The sequence below is a fragment of the Lycorma delicatula genome, chromosome 8 (assembly GCF_047948215.1).
Source record: "Lycorma delicatula isolate Av1 chromosome 8, ASM4794821v1, whole genome shotgun sequence".
Taxonomy (NCBI): Eukaryota; Metazoa; Arthropoda; class Insecta; order Hemiptera; family Fulgoridae; genus Lycorma; species Lycorma delicatula.
The window spans coordinates 31,615,635-31,639,526 of record NC_134462.1 but is presented as its reverse complement, the minus strand read 5'-3'; the positions used below and the strand labels follow the sequence as shown (position 1 = coordinate 31,639,526).

At 29.8% G+C, this 23,892-nt stretch overlaps 1 protein-coding gene across 1 annotated transcript in view; it reads right to left on the bottom strand.

Annotated features, from left to right (window-relative positions):
• Window positions 1–23,892, bottom strand: part of LOC142329184 (arrestin domain-containing protein 2-like) — a 141,538-nt gene that overhangs the window by 112,479 nt on the left and 5,167 nt on the right. Inside the window, exon 2 of the mRNA XM_075373578.1 lies at window positions 9,482–9,604. Within this exon, the coding sequence (XP_075229693.1) occupies window positions 9,482–9,604 (123 nt within the window). The remainder of the gene's footprint in view (window positions 1–9,481; window positions 9,605–23,892) is intronic.

Genomic DNA, 23,892 nt, shown 5'->3' with positions numbered 1-23,892 from the left:
TTCATTTCTCGTGGTTTCATGACCTAGGGATCCCAAAAACCAAAAAAATTGAGTGAGTAATATTTGTACGTACGTGTATTGACGTGTTAAAAGCTTTTAACTGGATAAACCGGTTTCAATGAAATTTGCGCACTGTGATTTGTGCATGTGAAGAAATTTATTGTAAAAGTTTGGGGTCATCTCCAGGGGTTAGGGTAGATAGTCTCTTTGGGCTCCGTTTTCTCAAAATACTGCAAACATAACCCCAATTTATATTAAGCTCACTACATGCATACATAATTTTTTTTTGAATTCTTTATTTACTTACAATCAGCTTCTACAATGAAGGTATCAGTAAGTCGTACGACTGACTATCACGTGAAAGAGGACCAAATAATAATCCTCAGATAACACAAAAACAATAGTATGACATAAACAAACAATAGTTTAATAATATAACATATGATAGTACCTTTGACTGTCCAGTCATCATTAACATTAAAACAACAAAATAAATAATAACTTTAAATGGAACAGTAAACGAAATAGTAACTTTGAAACAGCCAAGAAACAATAAACGTGAGCAATAAACCGCCAAACTGGATCATCATAACGGGCCATCAACAAGATCAAGCACATGGAGCCGTTTTAGGCTCCTAACGTCCTCGCTGTTGTCTAGGAGATACTCATTTTATCATTAAACAAAAATTTGCCTCCAGATTCTCCTGCTTTCCCAAAAATTTAAAAAACCTCTCTTTTTATATATTGCATATTTTTTAACCGAAATTTTTTTTACGTCTTTCTAAGCATAGTAATAGTTCAAGTAGCCCATAAAATACTTTGGGAACAATATTAGAGGTAGGAGGGCCGATCAAAAGAAAAAAAAAAAAAAAAAAAAAAAGTTTAAAATTATCGATTTTTTAAAATCTTTTTTTAGTTTATTTAAATCTTTAAAAAAAATATTATAATAACATTTCATCATAATTCGCCTCCACTCCCAATACAAATCTTAGGTATCTTTTAATTGGTTGCAAATTTTTCAGTGGATTTTTTTTTACTTCATTCCATTTTACATGATAAACATAGACAAATCAAAACATTTTCTTGAAAGGTGATGATGGAGGTGAAGGAGTAGAAGAAAGTAAAAAAATATTGATTTTTAAAATTTTTTAAACTTTATCATATATTATTATTTTTTCACTATATAAGAATAAATAACCTATGCAGGTAAGTATTAATAACTGTTGTTAGCTTTTTTTTTAAGTTTATTTTACCTTTTTTGTGTTATCTTGGTGGGCTTACAAAATCACAGCCCGTATGAAAATGCCTTTCATGAGAAATGTGTAGGCTGGAAATCTGCTTTTTCATAAAAATTAGAAAAGAATGAACTGAACAACTAAAAAGCATAGTAAATATATATATGCGAGATACCCAGTTCCTGTCTGGACATGGATGCTTTCGGCACTATCTGAACTGGGTGGGCAGATTCAATACAAGTCGCTGTCATGATTGCGGCGGGCTGGATACAGCAGAGCATGTGTCAGTTTCGGGGGTGAGCGGCGGGGGCTCTCGGAGTCGTCGCTCGTAGATCGTCCCCCCCTTTCCGGTCATCTAGATTCGGATAGTAGAATGCCTGGGTGATTGATTGATTGATTTGAATGGCATTTCTTCCGCCATCACCCCCATTCGGTCGCCCTAAAGCATAAGACCGAATGTCTGTGCCACAAACGACTACTGAGCCTCGAATAAGTTTAGCGACCAGTGTCCTAACTAGCTCCTAGAGATAACCTAATTGCGTGAGCGAACTAAGCATGGTGCCACACACCACTTGCTTCGTGTCCCACCGGTCATATATTCTAAAATGGGTAGGCGCACCTTGTCAACTACTAAAATATATATGACATTCAATAAATTAAATTTATCACGTCAAGACAGCAATTCGTTTCCACACCTAGGTCGCTGAATGCCAGCAAGTACTTGTCCACCAATATTAAAGCGCTTGGAGCTTTAATTGGCCTGGGTGATCATGCAAGGGCTGCGTACATACCATATAGTTTAGATTCGGCCCCTGCATAATAAGAGGGAGAGGTTTTTAGCGGGTGGGAGCTCCGCGCTCCAATGGGAGCTACCTCCAATGCGGGCCTGAGGCGGCTGACAGAGCTTTTCCCTCCTCTACGGAAAAAAAATAGATATATAAATTTTTACCTCAGATTTCACAATTAATTTTCATTTGAAAATAAATTCAATTTCAGGATGACGCCTTTAGGGTTTATAATTGAGTCAGTTTTTTTTTAAATGGCCGTAAAGGAAAAATGTAAAAAAATCTTTAAATTTTCTACGTCCGCCATTGAATTCTTCTTTTTTTTGAAAAAAATGTTCTTTTTAAGTTAACTTGCTAAAAGAACTCATTTAAGAATGAAAAGGAACATTTACCTGTTCATTTGGTGAAAAGTAAGGCTTCAACACGGTAACGGCACTTGAAAAGAAAAAGGAAAAATTCTGAACATAATAAAAAGTAAATACTGGTAGAAGTGAAAGCGTCGTCCATTTTTGAATTCAATTAAAAATAAAGAAACTAGTTAACAACATTACAATTTAGGTATTAATTAATTATTAGATTAATATTAATAATATTAAAGTTAATTTAATTATAAATTAGTTAAACATTAATTTTATGTATGCATGCATAAATTCTGAAGTTTATGACTTTAGTTAAAAATCACTTTCGCAAAAGAGAGTAACCATTCTCAAGAACAATAAACATCTTGAGCCAGGCGTATTACGGAGATTGTGGAGTAAAGTAGACCCCCTCCCCCCTTTGGCTTCCTCAGTGAGAAATATATATTCCTTCATATCAGCATTTCAAGCCTTCCAAAATGGTGATTCAGTTCTACAAGTTTGATGGATCATCTGTTGCAGAGAAAGAACTCTAAAAACGTGAGAATATGAAAACGTGGACATTTTTTAGCGTATGAAAAATACCATGCCTGACCGGGATTCGAACACGGAACTTCAGGATGAGAGGCTGAGATGTTACCATTCCAGCCTCTATTTAACCACATATTTAATTTTAAATTTCGTGATTGTGTGTGTTTTTTCACTCTATGACGGAATTAATTTTGGTCTTTCTTTTTTATACCAAAGAATGGTATTAAAAAAAGAATCAAAAACCGACCTTGTTATAAACCAGTTTTATATCATATACTGCATTGTTACTGCCGGAACTAAAATAAATTGTAATAGTTTAATAAAACTACCTTCAGTCAAACATTTTTTCCAAAATGTGAAAAGTAATAATTTATCAAAATGGAAATTATGATAATAGTGCAAAAAATATGATTTTTGGATTCCAGAAAAAAAATTAATCTCGTAAAGTATTGTTTGTTTATCGAAGGGGCGGGGTTAAATTTTGTCTATTCATATCTATATATGTGTATGTTGACTTATATTTGGGTTAATAACTCGGCATCGGCTGAATAAAAAATTTCCTAATTTTGAATGATGATTTTTATACTTGAGGAATTGATTCTATTAAAATAAAGCTTGCAATCGGAATCCCAAAGAAGGGAGATGGACTCTATCTCGTACATTGGCGGAACTTCATGAACATTTTACTCTTACTTAAATACTTTTAAGCTATTGTTTTCTTTAAATTTTTAAATTTTGATCTCAAAAGGGCAAATTTTTCGAAGGGGTTAAATTTACGTATTGAATATTTTTCATATTGCCTTCAGTAATTCAACGTTTGTTCTAATTTAATCCGTAACCCGATTGTTTAAATATTAAACATTAACTTGTTCTGGAGGAGGTGAGCTAATGCAGGTGATGTATTCTATTGATGAGCTTGCGCCAACCGCTGTGTTCATGGACCAATTTTTATTTCAAGTATTTTTTATTATTGTATAAGTTCCACTTGCCAACAATTTTCAAATAAATTTCCAAGTCCTTTACGCTACTCCATCATCTCGGATTTCTTAAAAGATGTTAATTCAAAATTCATATGTCATATGTATAATTATATTTAAATTAAAATTGTTACGTTCATAATAGTCGTTCATCAAGAATTAAAAAATAATTTATACGTCCATAAGACTGTTACGTCATATCCGTAAGATGTTACGACTATTATCCGACTGAAATGTAACGATTACGGCTATTATACGGCCATGACGTCACAGTCTTACTGACGTATAAATTATTTTTTATTCTTGACGACTGACTATTATGAACGTAAAAATTTTAATTTAAATATAATTATACATGTGACATGTGAAATCTGAATTAACATCTTATAAGAAATCCCTGATGATGGAGTAGCAACTAAGAAAGTACTTGGAAATATATTTAAAAATTGTTGTTAAGTGGAACTTTAATTTATACAGTTGTATTAATACCAATGGTGTCAAATGCTTAGAAAATTAAATTTATATTATTTATAAAAATTAATATTGTTTTAATAATTAAATTATTTAATTAATAAAATTAATTAAAATTAATTTTGTGTTGCGTAATAGTGTTTTAATATTAATTCTTTCACTAAAACCGATACATATACAACGGGCGTCATCTTCTATTTTTAAAATACTGTAATGAATCAAAAATAAAAGATGTATTAAGGTTGAATGAATATTTAATAATTCCGATAATGTTAAGAGTCCTAATGTGGAAGTCGATTTAATTATTTATGAAATTTTAACGTGTTTTCTGATAAAACAGAAGTTGTTTAATTTTCGTATTTGCTAAGCTAAAATTTTTATTAAAATTAAAATTTCGGTAAAATCTTCCATGTAATAGCAATATCATCGCCAAATTTTTTTTACGTTTTTTGTTATTTCTACTTAAAATATCGATAGACTCTGTTTGAAAAAAATAATTTTAAGAAAAAGAAAGGAAAGAAATATACATAATGATATAAACAAGGAAAGAATTTGGATTCTTATTGAAATGCGGGAAATTGTATTGTTTTTTTTTCTTTTTTACTTAAATATAAACATACATTTTAATATTAATTTTCTTCAAAGTATTTTTAATATTAAGCTACAATATGTTGTTCTGTAATGCATTACAACAATCGAATTCTAAGTAACAATACAATAAATATTTTTTTCAAATCAAATAATTTTCGTTAAAAAATCTTCCACTAAAATTTTTTGTAAATACTCCAAAGGAACTTCGTTGATAAAATTTAAAAAAAAAATATTGAAACCGCTGAAAACTAGTTTTCAAAAATTATTATTTGGAAATTTTTTATGAAAACTAATGCTTGGACATATAAAAAAAAATATATGTATTCGGATCCAGCTGAGGACTACTTGCTTTTATTGAAGTGTTAGAAAATATAAAATTAAATGCTGATTTAATTTTATATTTGTAATGCTGAGAAAACATAATGCATTACAAACATCAAGACCGCGTCACAACATCTTAAAATAAACAGAAATAGAATAGTTAGAACTAACAGTTTTAAATACCTAGGAGAATGGATAACGCAAAACAATAGTGAAAAAATAGCTCTAGAAAACAGATTACTCAAAATAGAAAAAGCATACAGTATCATGAAGAATACCTACAACAAGAAATCCCTTTCCTGGAACACCAAACTAAGACCAGAAGTACTATATGCGGCAGAAACGCTGAAACTACATAAAGTACAGGACGTAGAGAGAATAGAGAAAATAGAGAGAAGAATCTTACGGAAAATATTACGCCCAAAAAACAACACAGACTAGATGATAAACAAAGATCAAACCAAGAGCTGTATTCCAAAATAGAAAAAATAACAGATGTAATCAGGAAAAGAAGACTGCAATTCTATGGACACATATACAGATTGGAGAACACCAGACTAACAAAACAGATCTTCACCCTACTAAATACTCACAAGAACAAGATAACCTGACTTAAATAAATAGACAATGACCTAGTAAACAATTCAATAGACTCAGACATTTTAAAAGACAGAGCAACATTCAGAAAAACAATACAGGAATTAGAGTTGCAGGAGAGGAAAAACTCACTTGTAGAAGAGGGAGAAAATGGACTCAAGAAGACAAAGAACACCACTCTAGAAAAATGAAAGAAGCATGGGCTAAAAAGTTGATTAGGCGTGCCCTCTAAATGGGTTATTCGAAAAGAAAAAAAAAATGTTGATTTTATTTTAATTTTTTAATAAGTGTATGTCGTAGTAGTTTTATTTGAAATGCTTTTGTTGTTTTAATTTGACTTTCAAAAATAAATATAATGGTGCAGAGAAGCAAGAATAATATACATTTTTTAAAATTATCTTTGTCTTTAAGTGACCTTATACTGCGGATCGTTTTTATAAGGAAATGCATAAATTTAAAATTAAAAACCAAGATTAAAAAGTTGTAACTATTTTGATATTTTAATTTTAATTTTACTTTCCCGAAAAATGTAGCTAGAACAGCTGTATTAAAGGAGAAAGTATGGTGATCGTGTCAAAAATGGGGTATCGGAATTTTTGAAACATGTTTACGTTTTAGGGTTCAAGTACTTCATCTAGACAAAAGAAAAGTGTATATGCATATATATATATATATATATTTATATATATATGTATGTATGTATGTGTGTCGCACTGCTTTTAGATTTATATCTCAGAATTGACCGAACCGATTTTCTTACCTACAACGCATAAATATATAATCCCCCATATGTATTTATACATGAATACATAAATAATCCCCAAAAAATCAGTCACCACGTCTTAAAATAAAAATATATCCTTTTTTACTCCAACTCCCTTCAGTTTTAGTATTGTAATAAGACCGGAATAGCGGACCTGAGTAACGGATTCCTTCCAATTACTTCCTGTGTAATATACCCCGGTTCCAAAATAAGAAGCAAGTTTTTTCATTACTACCATAAAAGTTATATTTTATATTTTCCATATTTCTAAACAATTTATTATTATTATTTTTTTGTTAAATATCACATCCTTTTTAAACTGTGTTTACTCAGTTGACCCCCACAGATTGAGACCTCTAAAATCAGAAGTAATTTTATTTGAAATTTGGAAATTTTGGTGGTTAAATCTTATTTTGGTAATCATTTTATTCAATAAAAAAGCCCCATCGTTACGGAGCCCCCAAAGTTTATAAAAAAAAACTAGCAAAATTTTTTTACTTATATTTAAACGTTTATTATGAAAATAAAAATAACACCATTAATGATTGAATTCCGGCTTCGCCGGAAAGGTTTTGTAATGAAAAAGCTGTGAAGGTATTGTATCAATTGATGACCGGCTTTTGGCAATTTACAGCTATTCTACTCTTTTTTTTTATTAAAATTAATTTATAGTGCATGAAAAATGGTCAAACCGGACTTAGATTCGAATCCAGAATCTTGTGGAAAAATGCAGATACGTTACCTCTCATATCTGCAGATTCATATGGAACTAATAAATAATGCTGAAAAATCAAAAATTGAGGAGTAAGAATTTTTTTTAAAGATTAAATAAACCACTTTTTTTTTGTTAAATATTGTAGCCATCGATAAAATTGAAGTAAATAGTACGCAGACTGTACCTATTGATGGGAAATGTGAAAGAATTAATGCATTACAAAAATGCATTAAAATATGCATTACAAAATGCGTTACAAAAATAAATCCGCAAGTAATCTGTTTGGTAATTCTGCTTCATTTTTATTTAATGTGAAAAAATACGTTTTTTTAAATTTTATAGTCTCTTTTACAGGTTTCCCTATAATTAGCTCAGCGACTGTCATATTTACACAATGTTTTTTTTTAATGTAAATAATTTAATACGAATGTATTAAAAATTAATATCTTAGTTTCTACGGTTTGATTTAATTGAAAGTTGTAAATGATTATAATACTAAAAGTCTTATTTTGTTATTCGTATTAAACGTATAATGTGTTTATTACTGTTGGCAGTTTAATTATATTGTGATATACATTGTCTTTATTTACCAGTTGTAATTGTGTAGTACCGCTTTTACAGATACGTCGAGAAAATTGCAGGCGCCAAAAACGGTTACTGGTGGGGGAAATGAGTGCATTGCCCTCTATTGGCAGCTTACTTTCCCATTTACGAGTTACTTCAGTTCAATAATATTTACTGTAATAAATTATATTACAATATTATGTTTTTAACATTTAAACTCCAAATAATTTATAAACTGTAAAATTAAACAAATAAAGCGTAATTTTTTCCTTTAAAAATACGATAGTAAATATTTTGTAATAAAAAATATAAAAGGTATAAAGTTAAAATGGTAAGTAAAAAGTCGGCAAAAATTTACGATATTGGATTTTTATCAATTTCAATTACGCAGCTCTTTTTTTATTGCTGTAGAATTCATCTCAAATTAATTAATTCGTTTGAACCAAATTTTAGAAATCATTTCATAACTTGAATAAACATTTTACTTTTAACAGTTTCATTGTGATCGATATTTTTTCTTTGAGATTTGTAATTGTAGGTACTAATGTAAATTTTAATTTGAGATATTACTGTATACCATAATTGGCTCATTTACGACCAGAAAAACTCAAATTTGGGGTTGAGGAAAAAAAAAGGTTTATTTACTTTACGGACGAAACATTTTTTTAAGTACGCTATTTTCTGAAGATATCGTTATGATCTAATCTGTATTAACTATGCTTAATTAATTTCTATTCTGTTAAAATTATAGCGTTTGGGTTTATATAATTATTTTCATTTGTATGCTTGGCATGTTTGTATCAAATACCAATATTTCGGTTTAGTGAAGTAGCTATTCCTACGTTCTTTAGTTAGTCTGGCTCAGGGAACGTTACTTTTAAATAATGGAATACTTTTATTATCAGTAGTAACTTGAAATCATATACCAAGTCTAGAACGATCGTTTATTTGTGGAACTTAATAGATACTTTAATCGGCGAGTTTTATATCATGAATTTTGGCATTCTACGGCGTTATTTTACGGTTTATTTCAGCAGTCATTTTAAATCACTTTTGCGTCTTTTTTTATCAAAAATAAACATTTTTAAGTTATATTTTATTTTTGGCAATTTATATTTTTGGTCTGTGTGGATAAATTAATTAGTTTTATTAAGACTCGTCCTTTACCATATTCTGGAATTTTTGATAATCGAATTGTTTGCTCTTAACCTTTTATGCTGTAAATTTTGGATTGAAAGCAGATAGTTGTAATTTTTTCTCGTATGTTCCTCAAGAAAGATAAAAAAGCAGTTATTTGCCTACAGATGGATTTAAAGTTTTCTTCCTTATATGAAAACCATTCTATCACTGAGATAAGACAGGCCATTGGCTCTAATACAATTGATGTCGATTACCCTTTAAGCGTAATTATCATCATATTATCCTCGTATGATTTGGTTTAAATAAAAACTTGATTGTTTCGTTATCACTCTTTAAATAAAATTCCATCAATATATTATTACCAGATTTCGTCTTTTCTATTCACTAAATTAAATTATGCTTCATTAAAATTGATAAAATTTGATATTTACTCACCTTTTCCCCAAATAATTGCCCGATCATCAATAAAATATTGATCATCTTTAACAGTTCTTCTGTCTCCACTAACTACTACTTTCCATTCAGCATGAGCTTTGCCTCTTAAAACTACTCGAACAGCTGTAATAAAACATAGAAATTATTATAATTTTTTTTAAATAAAAAATATAGCTAACTTAAAAATACGCATAATCTTTTAGTAGTAAAGTTAAATAATAACTAATAATTTATTACACAAAGAATATGGGATTACACGAAACGATTTTACGCTTTACGATTCAATCGTATATTTAATTTGAATTATCTATTAAAATTTTGTCGGGGTGTTGATTACTGGTGAGCTGTAATATATTGATGTTGCTGTTCCCATTAGCGCAAAGATTAAAAATTAGGCGAATGTGTTAAAAGTAATTTAACAGTGAATTTTATTTGTATTCTGTTTATTCATGTGATAGATTTTTTGTTTATAGACGTCGATAATACGCCCGTTTATAAAATGATTTATAAAGAAAATAGTTGTATTTTTGGATACATCAACAAACAGAAAGAAAAAGATTTAAATTAAAATAAAGGTGGGTTTGGCTTATTACAAACCAGATAAATAAGGCTATACTCCATCATTTCTGGTCACACAATCAATTTATTAGAAACGATAATTTAAAAAAATTATACATAATTTACAGAATTAGAGAATTGGAAAATTTAGTTTATCAAGAGTAATATACGAACTTCATAGTTGAATAACGAACGCTAGAGGAACAGTGCATAATAGCCGTTTTGCATTTTAAATTTAGAAAAACATTTTCTACAAGTTTTCAATCACAAAATTAAACAGATTTCCCCATTATGAAATGTTATTGACAGGGGCATACGTTTGATTGGTTTAAGGTACATGTTATCTTGAGATAAGTTTATCTACCTAACGAAAATAGGAGACGTGTATTAAATTGCGGTGGGCATCCGCGGTTGTTTTACTCTTTTTACTGGGTTTATATAAAACGACAACAAGTTTTGTTTCATTTTAAAAAAAATTCGCTTAGAAAAGCTTGTTTCTAAAGTGTTTTGTAAGTAATGTTTATTATTATTTATTTATCACTTATTTATTCTTTCTAAATATATACTGTAATAGGACCAGTATAACGGTCCAGGGTAACGGTTTTCTTCCAGTTATGAAAGAAAGAGAAAATAATAATGAAAAGAAAAATCCAGAAGGAACTAAAAGGGATTCTTTTCTCAGAGTAACAGGTACGTTTAACAGTCTGTTCTTTGTAACACAATGGCACCTCCAAAAGCTATTGTTCGACCAGAAGGGTTACCGGACCGGAATAAGAATTTATAGGAAAGTGTAATGAAAATTATTACGCTTCACAATTAAAGGGATGAGACGAGTACTGGTTCTTCAGGCCAGGGGATATAAATACTGACAGGGACCGGAGAACGACGAGTAGTTATGTGAGGTTGTGTTCGGCGCACTCGCTAGTCTAACTCGTCATCGCAAATCAGCTGATTTTGAAGTCGAGAGTTCTAAGGTTCAAATCCTAGTGAAGGAAGTTAATTTTGTACGTATTTGAATGCTGGATAGTGGATATTGGTGTTCTTTGATGGTTAGGTTTCAGTAAACCACGTATCTCAGGAATGGTCAACCCGAAACTGTACAAGACTACACTTCATAAACATATCATCCGTACTCATCCTCTTAAGTAATACGTTACGGTGGTTCCGGAGGATAAACAGAAAAAAAGAGATTAGTCGTCATAACAAGCGTTAACAAGGTAGTTTCGCAAGACCGAGTTCGACGCGGTTGCGGTGACGCCGATATCAGTAAGCGTGGGGTAACGAGTGAAGAGTACGTCACGAGCATTCCATTGTGCACAGTGGGTAAATGCAGGAAGTTGTTCGGCGAGTTATTGGTAAACAGTAGTGAAAGTGACAGTATTCTACTTATTCGGTGTAGGGTAGTTCTATTGTAAACAGTAAAAGTAAGAATATTTGGAGAAATTGAATTGTATGAACTTTAGACTTTGTGTTATCTTGTATGTATGTGTTATCTTGTTAATCCAATATTAAGTTCTAGTGGTCATTTCTGACCAGAGTATTAAAGGAAGTATTATGACTTTTATAATTTAACTGTCATTAAACAAATCTTGTTCTTTTTATTTGAATAAATATTTTTTATGTTTTATATATGTGTATTGTTATTATTAGTATTTTACGATTATTGTTGTCATTACTATTATCATTTTTATTATTTATTTTGTTTATATACATCTTTAGAATAATAAATTATACTTGTAAGTATCTTTACGTTTGATAGTGTCTCGATATCCTGGTCGAACCGCGAATTCGCGTCAATACTTTTAGTGTCTATTGATGATTAATGTTTAACAATCAAAATTGCTATAATATATATATATATATATATATATATATATATATTTATATACTTATATAAGTATATATTATTATTATTATTATTGGTGGGTATTATGGTTATTTGAAAATAGGTCACAAAAATTATTACAACAGTGAACACTAATTGTAATGGTTAATTTTATTTAGGATAATAAATTGATTTTTGATACTATATCCGAATTATTGTAGTTTATATTGCGTAATTGATTCTATAAAAACTTTATTTTTTCGGTCAAATGTTATAAAAATATTTAAAACACTAATAAAATTTTATCTATAATTTTTCTTAAATTTCTTTTTGTATTTTGTTAAGAAAATCCAGCCAATTTACAGTCCATTCAACCAGATTTTAAGGTTCATATTAAATATTATTTTATTGTAACTATAAGCATTTAATACCGCGAATAAAGAATAAAATAAATATAATGCAGTACCTTAAAATTTAGTTTTTGCTACTTCTTTGTAATAAAATCGAAAGCATTTTATTTTTATTGTATTTCACAATATATGTATATAGTTCTTTTATTCGTTATTACATGAAGTCATTACATGAATTTTTAGTAGCGGTACCATTGTTTTCTAACTTATCTAGTTTTTTATTTCATCTTTTCTGAAATATTAACCAAATCTTTACATATAAGTATATTTTTCTTTTAACAGATCTTATCAGTAAAGTAAACGATATTTTTTTTATATTTGTCTGTATAATAAATTCTTTGAAATATAAAAGGAAATTGTATTTAAATTTTATTTCCATTTTATTATTTCGGTATATGTAAATCTTTTTTTTAAATTTACTTAGTGTTTATAAGAATTCCTATTAAATTGTATTATCAGATGTTATATAAATTTTTATTATATTTTTTATCAGAATATAAGAAAATATTTTATTATTATTATTATTTTTATTAAAAGTGGATTCCATTAATTTGTAAAATAATTCGTATCACTGATATTGAGATGATAAAGCATGTTAATTATATTGTAAAGTTGGTAAAATTGGTAGGAGTTTATTCTTGGTATTTAAGATCTTTAAAATAAATATGTATAATATCTATAGTATGTTATGTACGTATTATAGGATCATCTTTAATAGGCTATATTTTTTAAGAGATAAAAATTGGGGTAAAAGTAAAAAGGTTATGATTATAAAAAACCTTTTAGATCTTTATTAAAATAAGCAAATAAGGTTTGCTATATAAGATTCAAACTAGCTTCATTTTTAATTTCACTCTACAAGCAGTATAATAGTACAATTTCTCGTAGTCTACCGATAATGTGGTAAATGAGTAACCTGAGGTAAATTGTTTAAAATTTCTCTATAAAATAAAAATTCGTATAAATTTTGTCATTTATCTGTAATCTTTATCAAATGTAATAAACATATGAGCTAGATGATGTATTAAATATTATTCTAGGAAAAAGGCGTAAGTACGGCCCACCGCAAAAATGTTACACGGTTTTTGTTTCATTGCACATTGTTTTCTTAAGTGTTTTTGCCAGTTGTAATAAATAACGTTCATAAATTGTGTAATAACAACAAAACATTTTTAGGTGTTTCCTGATTCGTGATATTTTAATACAGCTCTAACCACAATGTTTTTCTTATCGCCAAAACACAATTCACTCTCCTTAACAAAGAATGGTGCGTGGATTTATTTGTTGTATATCGTTTGGGTATGTGTTGTGTCTGGGTTTGTTTGTATTGTTTTATTTATACTTCTTGATACGAACGATTTATCTAAAAATTATATTCATGTTAGATAAATCGTTCGTATCAAGAAGTATGAATCGTTCGAGAAGTATAAATCGTTCTTGCGCTGCGCATAGCCGCCCGGCGCACCACCATTGATCCCCTCTGCGCCAATAGCAGTTGAAATAAAAATGTGAGCACGTCTTTCGTATAAAAAAGAATGGTGCGCGGGTTTGTTTGTTTTTTTTTTTATTTATGACCTCATATTTTTATTTTAGCCGCTACTAGCGCATAGCGGACAAGTTGGTTCGCCGGGCGGCTGCGCCACTGAAATATAGAAATACTGGAATGAGCACTAGCGTTAGAAATCCGTGTCAACAAAGATAGCTGATTTAGAGGTATACCTCTCTTTGTCTACAGTCCGTTCAAAAAGTTTGTGACGATCTCTCTCATCACAAATCACAAGTTCTCTTTCATAATTCAAGTTATTGTAGAAAGTTTTTATAAAAACAATTATATGATACAATGATTAACTCAACATTTATTTAATATTCATAAGCATTGAAATTTTTCTATTAATTAAATAGAATTATGAGATTTTATCACTTAATATTAACTACAATTAAGTTTTATGGAATCACTTTCTGAAGTGACGGTACGTTAGGTACAATGCGCATGCGCTGCACTGTGCGACAATGAAAACTATACCTCTAAATCTATCTGTCTCACAGTTCGTTTTCCGCTCACATTGGACATAGGCAGTGCCCATTCCAGTATTTCTATATTTCAGTGGGCTGCGCACAGCGCACGAACGATTTATACTTCTCGAACGATTCATTCATTCGAATGATTTGTAGTTTTTCTACGAAAAATTTATCTAAACTTATATTTGTGTTTTGGGGATAAAAAAAGAAACATCGGGGTTAGAGCTGTGTTAAAAAATCACAACTTAAGAAACAGGATTTTGAAACTTTCGTTATAAATGTTTTAGATGTTGTTAGTATGCTAAATTCATGAAATTTATGCGGTTACAACGGGTAAAAATATTTAACATAATCATATATAGTGAAACATAAACCATGCAACATTTTCGAGGGTCATAAGCCCGCCTTTTTTCTAGTACAACAAACAAACCCACGCACATCCTTTTTTAATGGAGAGTGATGATTATGTTATATTATTATACTGGAGTTTCCCTATTTCAACATTTCCTTACCCTTTTTGGGTAATATGGGGATTAAATGAACTCTTTTTTTATGGAAAGATTTCTGTTTGTAGCTTTTATAATTTTTTTTTTGTTTTTTGAAGTTGAATTAAGATTTCAAAATTTGCTTTAAAAAAAAGTACTGGTTAGTATAGTTTTGCGCATCCTCTGCTTTTTTCATAAAAGTAATTGTTGTTTCCTTATTTGAACTGTAGGTTTAATTGGAAAATAATCTTAAATAACAAATTTTACCCTTCCAATTCTAAAAATAGAATTAAAAAAACTAAAAAATGTTCTACTGAAATTTTTATATTAACTTTTTTTTAGTGTGAATTTAATAAGTTTTAAAAGTAAATGTAAATATAAAATTGCTTAATTCGGACAATGCGTCAACATGACGTGTAGGTGTAGAATTTATAATTTTTCACGAATAAAATTTTAATTAAAACATTTTAATAATAATTATTCACATTTTATTATACTCGTAATTCAATTAATATTGTATTTAATTTACTTTGTGATCATAAGGAAATTACGAAATGTACTCGTAATTCCTACATTTAATTAAAATTACATTTTGTATTATTATATGAAATGAATTTAATCCGTAAATATAAAGCTAATAATGTATTAACTTAAAATTTTAATTTAGATATTAATATTATTTCAGTTTTTTTACATTAATAGAATGGATTTTTTTTATTGAAGCAACAGTATACATGTTGCTGAAAGGAATGTGATATATACAATCGTGTGAAGAATGCCAAGCTTATTTGGGATTTAAATCTAACAACTTTCAGTCGAAAGACAGATACTAATACTAAACATTCATTCATTCTTTCTTCTCGCTTTGATATAAAATTTACGTATAATTATATTTAAGCTGAAAGTAACTGACATTCATTCATTCTTAACCTTATTTCGTTTTTGTTAAAGAGGTGTATTTCTTCCTTCGTGCTTATTTATTTTGCTTTATTAAAGAATGTAGAAAATAAGAGGTACTACGTTATTGTTTTATTCCAGTGAAAGGGGTTGATGAAAGTGTGAGATTGCGTTATTAATGATATCAAAAGGAATTTTTTTTAAACGGTCTGAATGAAAATGTGTTAGGTTGTTTGTAGACAACCCCTTATTGCAAGGATGAATGCAACTGTTATGTGCTATTTACGCAAGACGCGCGCGCGCGCTTTCACAAGCGTACATACAAACAACATACACATACTTAGATATAAAATTCGATTATATTCTTCTTTCCTCTGTTGGAAAAAGTTTTAATAAAAGCAAATAATAATAGAACGAAAAAATAATTAAATTTCACGACTTTAAAATAAAAATGGCATTTATGATACGGTTTCGGTATCAAAACAACTTCTTGTATTAATCTATTTTCAAACACTTTCAAATACATTGTTTTTTTGCAATTGCAGATAGCGTACTAGTCATAGAAATACCAAAGAGACGAATATATAATGTTCAACTTCTCCTTTTATTTTAATCAACTTAGGTTTTGTTGCCACGTTTTGCTTTGCTTACGGCTGATATAACATAGACTGTATTTTAAGTAAGAAAAAAAGACCGCATATTTTCTCAGTTTCGGACCACTCTGTTTAAATATTTACTACTTTAACCAAATCGTAGCTTTTTCCGCGTATATTAACTGTGCGGTTATCAGTTCTAACCATCTTTTACTATTAAAAATATATTTTTTTCTTTATTCTCTCCTGTTTTTTGTTCTGGGGTAATCTCTTAACTTCAATATATAAACTACATCATACATCTTCAATAATAATTTTATATATATATATATATACTAACCGGTTGGATGAGCGAAGCGAGCCCCGAGTCTGGCTTGGACCACCGGGGCTCAGATCGGCTCAGGTGAACCCCGAAACCTTTCTTTTTTTGTTTTACCGCCGGAACCACCGTAAGGTATTACTTCAGAGGATGAATGAGGATGATATGTACGAGTGTAAATGAAGTGTAATCTTGTACAGTCTTAGGTCGACCATTCCTGAGATGTGTGGTTAATTGAAATCCAACCACTAAAGAACACCGGTATCCACGATCTACTATTCAGATCCGTATAAAAGTAACTACCTTTATTAGGATTTGATCCTTAGAACTCGTGGAATCAGCTGATTTGCGATGACGAGGTAACTACTAGACCAGCCCGTGGGCTGAACCCCAGAGCCTACTCCAGGCTCGCAGAGCCCGCTTCGCTCACCATTACCGTCTTGCCAGGGGGCTCCCTCCAGAGCTCGCTTTGATCGTCGCTCGCGTTTAGCAAAGGACTCCGCCCCCTGGACTCTCGTAGTGTTCGTTAACACCATGGTTGTGATAATAATACTGATTTATAACAATTAAAGTAGTCAAGCTTTATAGAAACCCATAAAATAGGGTAAATTACGAAAGAAAGAGTAGTAGTAACTAAAGTAAATACAGATTTGACGACGAAAAATTCATAAATTATTTTTGTTGACGTAGTGACAGAAATACAGGGTTATCATAAAAGAATGGTGCGGTTTTGAACATGGTTTAAATTAAAACAGAATTACTTACAGTTTATGTTTTTTTATTTTTCAAATTTGTCGTCTCAAAACGTTTTTTACATAATTAATAAATTCCAATATGTACGCCCTTAGTCGCTCGACAAATGTCCAAACGATACTCAACTTCTCTCCAAACATTAGTTAACATTTCTTCGTTAATGGTTGTCATTGCTTCATTAATCCTGTTTTTAAGCGGTTTAGGTCGCGAATTTTTTGTGTATAAATAACGCTTTTGATGTACCCCTACAAGAAAAAATCGCAAGGTGTCAGCTGGACTCCTTGGAGGCCAAAGTATGGGTCCTTGCCGGCCTATCCATCGATCTCCAAATTTTTCGTTCAAAGCGTCCGTGACCGATGCATTGAAGTGCGGGGGAGCACCATCTTGTTGGAAATGATGTTGATGAATGTTTTCGAGGAGGAATGTTTCCGACTGAGGAAGCAATAATCGGTTAACATGTCAAGATACAAAACTCCATTAATTGTTTTTTCAGCAAAGTAGAAAGACCTTATTACAAGATTTTTCATCACACCACACCAAACATTAACTTTAGGCGAATCGCGTTGTTTCTCAATAATTGCGTGTGGGTTTTCAGAGCCCCATATTCGTGAATTGTGTCTGTTAACACATCCATTCACATGGAATGTAGCTTCGTCTGTAAAAATTATACCATCTAAAAATGATTCGTTTTCACTTATTCTGTCCAACATTTCAACAGCGAAATTGTAACGTTTTACACCCTCATCGGGTTTCAATTCCTGCAGTATCTCGATTTTATAAGCGTGTAATTTCAGTTTTTTATGTGAAACTTTGTGAACTGCTGATTTTGGAATACCTAATTCGACGCTTCGACGAGGGATGGACTTCCCAGGACTTCTAATTGCCGATCGTCTAATTAGTTCAACCGTTTCGTCTGGTATACTTGGTCTTCCGGTTGATTTCTGTTTCTTAACCGATCCGGTTTCTTCGAATTGTTTGAACCAACGTGTTATGTTATTTTTGTGCGGTGGATCTCTTCCGAATTCACGTCGAAACGCACGTTGAACTAAAATTACGGATTTTAATTCAGACATCAATAAAACACACTTTGCTTTGTCTTTATCCGAAAACATAGTAACTCACTAAACTCACCGCAATAACAATACAAGAACTGACGTTGTGGTTACAACTGCTGATAAACAAACTTTTGGGTTGGAGGCTTTCAGGGATACCAATATAACATCTAGAAATTTCCCTACAATCTTCTTATGAATTACTGAAACCGTACCATTCTTTTATGATAACTCTGTATAACAATGAAGTAAAAAAATTAATCTTTTTTTCTTTAATGTATATCTTTAATTCACAACTTTACCCCCAAGGGGGCTAGGACTTCGGTTTACAGCCTAAAACTTTCCATGGAATATCACGACAGTATTCTGCTAATTTGAAAGCAATCGTTTTATGTTGGTTCTTGCATGATGCAAGAACAAACAATTTTTCGGCTTCATACATAATATATATATATATATATTGATTTTGCGTCTTACGTCATCTACCGATTTAATCTTTAATCATCTTTCTAGTAAACGCAAGCGAGTAATGTATGGCACGACGCTTATTCCGCTCACTCTTTTAGGTTAGCTCTAGGAGCTATTTAGGACACTGGTCGCTAAACTGTTTCGAGGATCAGTTGTTGTTTGTGGCACAGACATGCAGTCTGATTCTTTAGGGCGACCGAATGGGGTGGTGGCGGGAGAAATGCCAAGCAAACCAATGTAACCAATCTCTCTAGTAAATTATATAAATTATGATATCTTAAAAAAAGTGGTTCACAAACTTTGTTCATAGTGTATAAATTTTTTCTCCTCCCATAATAAATTTCATTTTTTTTTATTAAGCCACCTAATTTTCAAAATCCTTCTAAAAGCACATTTCAAAGCCTCTTCTGCTTTTAAAATTATTTCATTACAATTAGTAAAAACAACTGCACTATACTTTTATTATCCCGGTATAAAATATATCTATTGCTGATATTAAGCTACAGAGCTAAAGTAAAAGTATATAGATCGGATCAAAATTTTGTATCTGATTTTTAGGAATATCGATGTTTGAATCGCCTGAATTCAAAAAATGTAAAAAAATGAACAGTAGTCATTTCCGAAAGTTGTATTTTAGTACTTGTGTTGGCCGTATATAAACTATATAAAAAAATTCTATATGTAGAGTATTGGTGGCATTAAATTTTAGGAAAAATTGAAAAAGGGGGTTCAGTAATTTTTGCTATTTTGAATTTTTTTTTTTGTATAGTGGTAGTAGAAAATTTGGCTTTAGTGAGATGAAAATATTCGTTATGCTATTTAAAATTAAAAAAAATGTTAAATCAATCAGGTTTAGGGTAGGGAGGATATTTATTTAGAATAATATTATTTTTAAATAGTTTTCACCTCATATATCGAAAATCCGTTGACTAAAAAAGTTGAAATTTAATGCTACTATTTGGCTACATATATCCCAGATCCCATCGGTCAAGATGGCATCACGGTACCCATTTTTTCCCTTCCCTCGATAGGATGTCTCAGAAGGTGTTTACCACACTTAAGGGACTGATTCAGAACATCAAAGTAAACAAAAATGTTCACGTAAAAAATAAAGGCTTTGTTCATGTAAAGTCCCTATCTCGCTTTATTTTCTTTCTGTCCACCATTTCCCAAAAAACTTCTTCGTGTAGCTGTTTCCCGGCAACAGCTATACCCGGTATCTTGGGAGGTTTTGGTCTATCTTAAAGAATTGGTTAAGAGCATCAAAAAAATCTTGATGAAGATAAATGATATAGCTCGCTTTATTTTCCCTCTTTTCATATTTTTTTGTTTTTTTTTTCAATAAAAATTTATATCTTAAGATCGGATTGAAAATTGAATTACATTTTTAACAAAACAAAACATTTCTACCAAGTAAATGCGTTTTAAAATTCCAAAATGGCGGCCATTAATATTTTTTAATCGTTGATAACTCCGTAAATATTATTTTTATCAATAATGTTTTATAAAATAAAGTTTTAACCTTTAATTGGTAACAAAGTTATTTCATTATTTATTCAGATCGATTGATAAACAACTGCGGTATGACTGAAATTGTTAAAGTAGAACGCCAAAATTATGCGCGAAAACAGGCATAAAATTTTCAGACTGCATAATTATGATTCCGCAATTCTACAAACAAGGCGATTAAATGAAAACCGATTTCATATTTATTAGTTTTCTTTTAATATTATTAAACAGATTTTTTTTTTTATTATCGCACGAATTTAAATAATATGTTTCCTTAAAAGAGAAATATATAACGGGTTATTAATTTTTACGAGGTAACATTGCTATAATCGATATCAACTAGTGAAATATCTCCGAACCTCTATAACTGTGTAGATACCGATTTCTAAAATTGTTTACTAGATTTTTTATCTAAAATCATTTTCTATTATAAACTCATAATTTATACGATCAATTTTAAATAAAAATAATAAAGTCATTAATATTTAAAAACCCAGCGTGAATTTGAAATAAAGATCTGTCAAAAGTGAATCCGGGTAAGTTATGCAAACTTCTGCCGGTTTTTTTTTTTTACTTTTTCTTATTTTTACCATTTTTATATTAATAAGATTATATAAAAATATATAATCATCTCAACGTAAAAAAATTGTTGCTACCGCAAATTGAACAGTCAAGTATATTGTATTCGGTTTTTATAATTTTACATCCAAATATTTTCAAAATAATGAAAGAATTATTATTATTATAGCAGGAGTTGTAGTAGAACGGACAACGAAGCGTGGGATCCCCATCGGAGTTGAGAAAAAGATACCATTGACGGTCCATTGAATATAAATAATAGATGCCCTTCACGGATAAAATATAACGTATTCAGTAAGTTTTGTCTATTTTTGTGTTATATTATTTTTATACTTTTTCTTAATTGTTTATTTGAAGAAATATAACATTTTATAATAAAGTGAAAGAAGGTTACTTTTTTTAATACTACTTCTATATCAGTATGGTGTAAGCGGTGGCAATAAAATTTCGATAATTTTTTTCTCATTCAATGAATAATTATGGTTATTAATCGATTATTTGCGTCTATAAGATGATATATTCATCTATGTTTTGGATACTTACGAATTTCCTATCTCTTTTTTCCTGTTTAGCCTCCGGTAACTACCGTTTAGATAATTCTTCAGAGGATGAATGAGGATGATATGTATGAGTGTAAATGAAGTGTAGTCTTGTACATTCTCAGTTCGACCGTTCCTGAGATGTGTGGTTAATTTCCTATCTATAACAATGAAAAATACATTAAAAAAAATTGAAACAATTAGCATTTCCATCTAGGAAATAGTGGTCTAGCGGTTATGTCAAAGAGATTAGACTCTGTTCTCGGAAATTAAACCCGTTGAAAGATTAGAAATCTATAAATTTATTTATAAAGATTATAATAGTAATAATTTAGGAAATTTACGTAAATTAAAAGTAAGATTGAAACTAAAATAAAAAAATCTGATGTGGACACCGCATGTCTTCCTTGTAAGACTTAGGGAGAATATTGTCTGACAATATCAGAGGAGTAATGGACTAAAATATAAGAATTTTTTTGCAATTTATTCAAAATCGGGCATGTATGCTTCAGTGTATATGTTGTTCTTGTGAGGTTCTATTTTTCAGTCGGTTGTTAACTTTAATGTAGACAAAATTAAACAGAAATTTCAGAATAATTAAATAAAATTAAACAGAAATTAAACTAGAAAATCCAAAAATAATACGATTGTAAATTACAATTTTCAATTAATATTAATCAGATGTTTCACCAACTCTATTGCATATACACATATATGTAATAATGCCTTCTTTTTTTTATTATATATATGTGTATATGCAATAGAGTTGGTGAAACATCTGATTATTGCATATACACATATATGTAGTAATGCCTGTTAAATTAAACATACAGATTTTTAAAAGTACATAAAATTTTATTTCGCTAATAACTTGCTTTTTTTAATATTATTGAATAATTATTTATTCTATTTTTTTTCACAATGACGGGTTAATAATTATTAATAAATTAATATATTTAATAAATAAAAAAAATGTTAAAAAAATAAATTTAGAAAAAATTAAAGGAGGTTAAGTCTGATTCGGACCGATGTCCCTTCCCATTGTAAGATCCAAATATTTCATTAATTAAAATTTCATTTGGTTTTAACTGTGGAACCAATGTGATTAAGTCACTTATCACTTACGATATATCGTTGAAAAGCTTTCAATGAGATCTTATTACTGCAGTTCATAAAAAGTTCAAAATCCAATTTTTTATGTGTTTTGGGCTTTTTTGGACACTTTTGTTCTAGTCGATTGCAATCAGAAGGGGAGTTGCACAACCACATGTTACAACAGTGTTAAATCCAAAATTTCAACATACTACGGCTTATCTTTTTTAGTTATGCAAGATACGTACGTACAGTAGCCAGGCCGAAACTACTCAAAATGGATTCAGGGATGGTGAAAATAGATATTTCTGTTGAAATCTGAAAACCGAAATTTTTCGCGATTTCAATTTCCTTTACTTCGTTTAAGGAAGTACAAATTATTTGTTTTACCGTGTTATAGAAGACAAGAGAAATCAAGCGTGGTTCAAACATTTTTCGGAAACTGGTTATAATACAAAATTGTTTGAATATAATGTTTTAAAAAAAGATTCGTAGTTAATTGAAGTTGGAAATTATTAACAATAGAAAATTCATTGTTGTATAATGATAAAAGTCCAACAAATAATCTTTTTTGAAATTTTAAGTATATTGTTTTAGTGAAAGAATTTCTATCATAAGAATATTAAATACGTGTATTTACACTACATTTTGTTTAATAAAGGAGTTTTTCTACAAAATGGTGTTTGCATTATCTGTTTTTCTTGAGATAAATTCTCTTATCTAACCTAGATTATGTAAGGAGCGTGATAGTCCTCTCCGTCTAAACTCTGTGGAGAGTTTAGACGATTTGGATGTACTTAAAGTAACATCATTTTTTACTCAAGAGATATCGTATAATTTGAAAGTTAAGTTTTTTGATTGTTTTGTAAACATAAATTAGAACTACATTATTAGTGTTTGGTATATAGTAATTTGTTTTTTAAGCAGTTTTATTGTAGTTAATGTTGATAAATGTTGAATTTTTATTTCTTTTGGCAGATTATCCCTTGATCTACGAAAGATGATATATTAATCGAAATGCGCATTTAGTTTTACAATTTTATTTTGGCTTTAAAGAGTTTTTTTTTGTAGGTTTTATTTCTTTGTTCTTTAATATTGAATTAAATGTTCCTGTGTTCATTTTTTATCGAATAATTTTTTCAGAAATAATCTTAACATATTGTGAACTTATTCATAAATAACTTCGACGAATATTCAGTGAATTTTGATAATTTAAAGTTGTTCTTACCCGAATTTTTGGGAAAAATCGTAATTATTGTATTTTATATGTTACTATTTTATTGGTTAATTTATTGATATCAAACTTTACCATT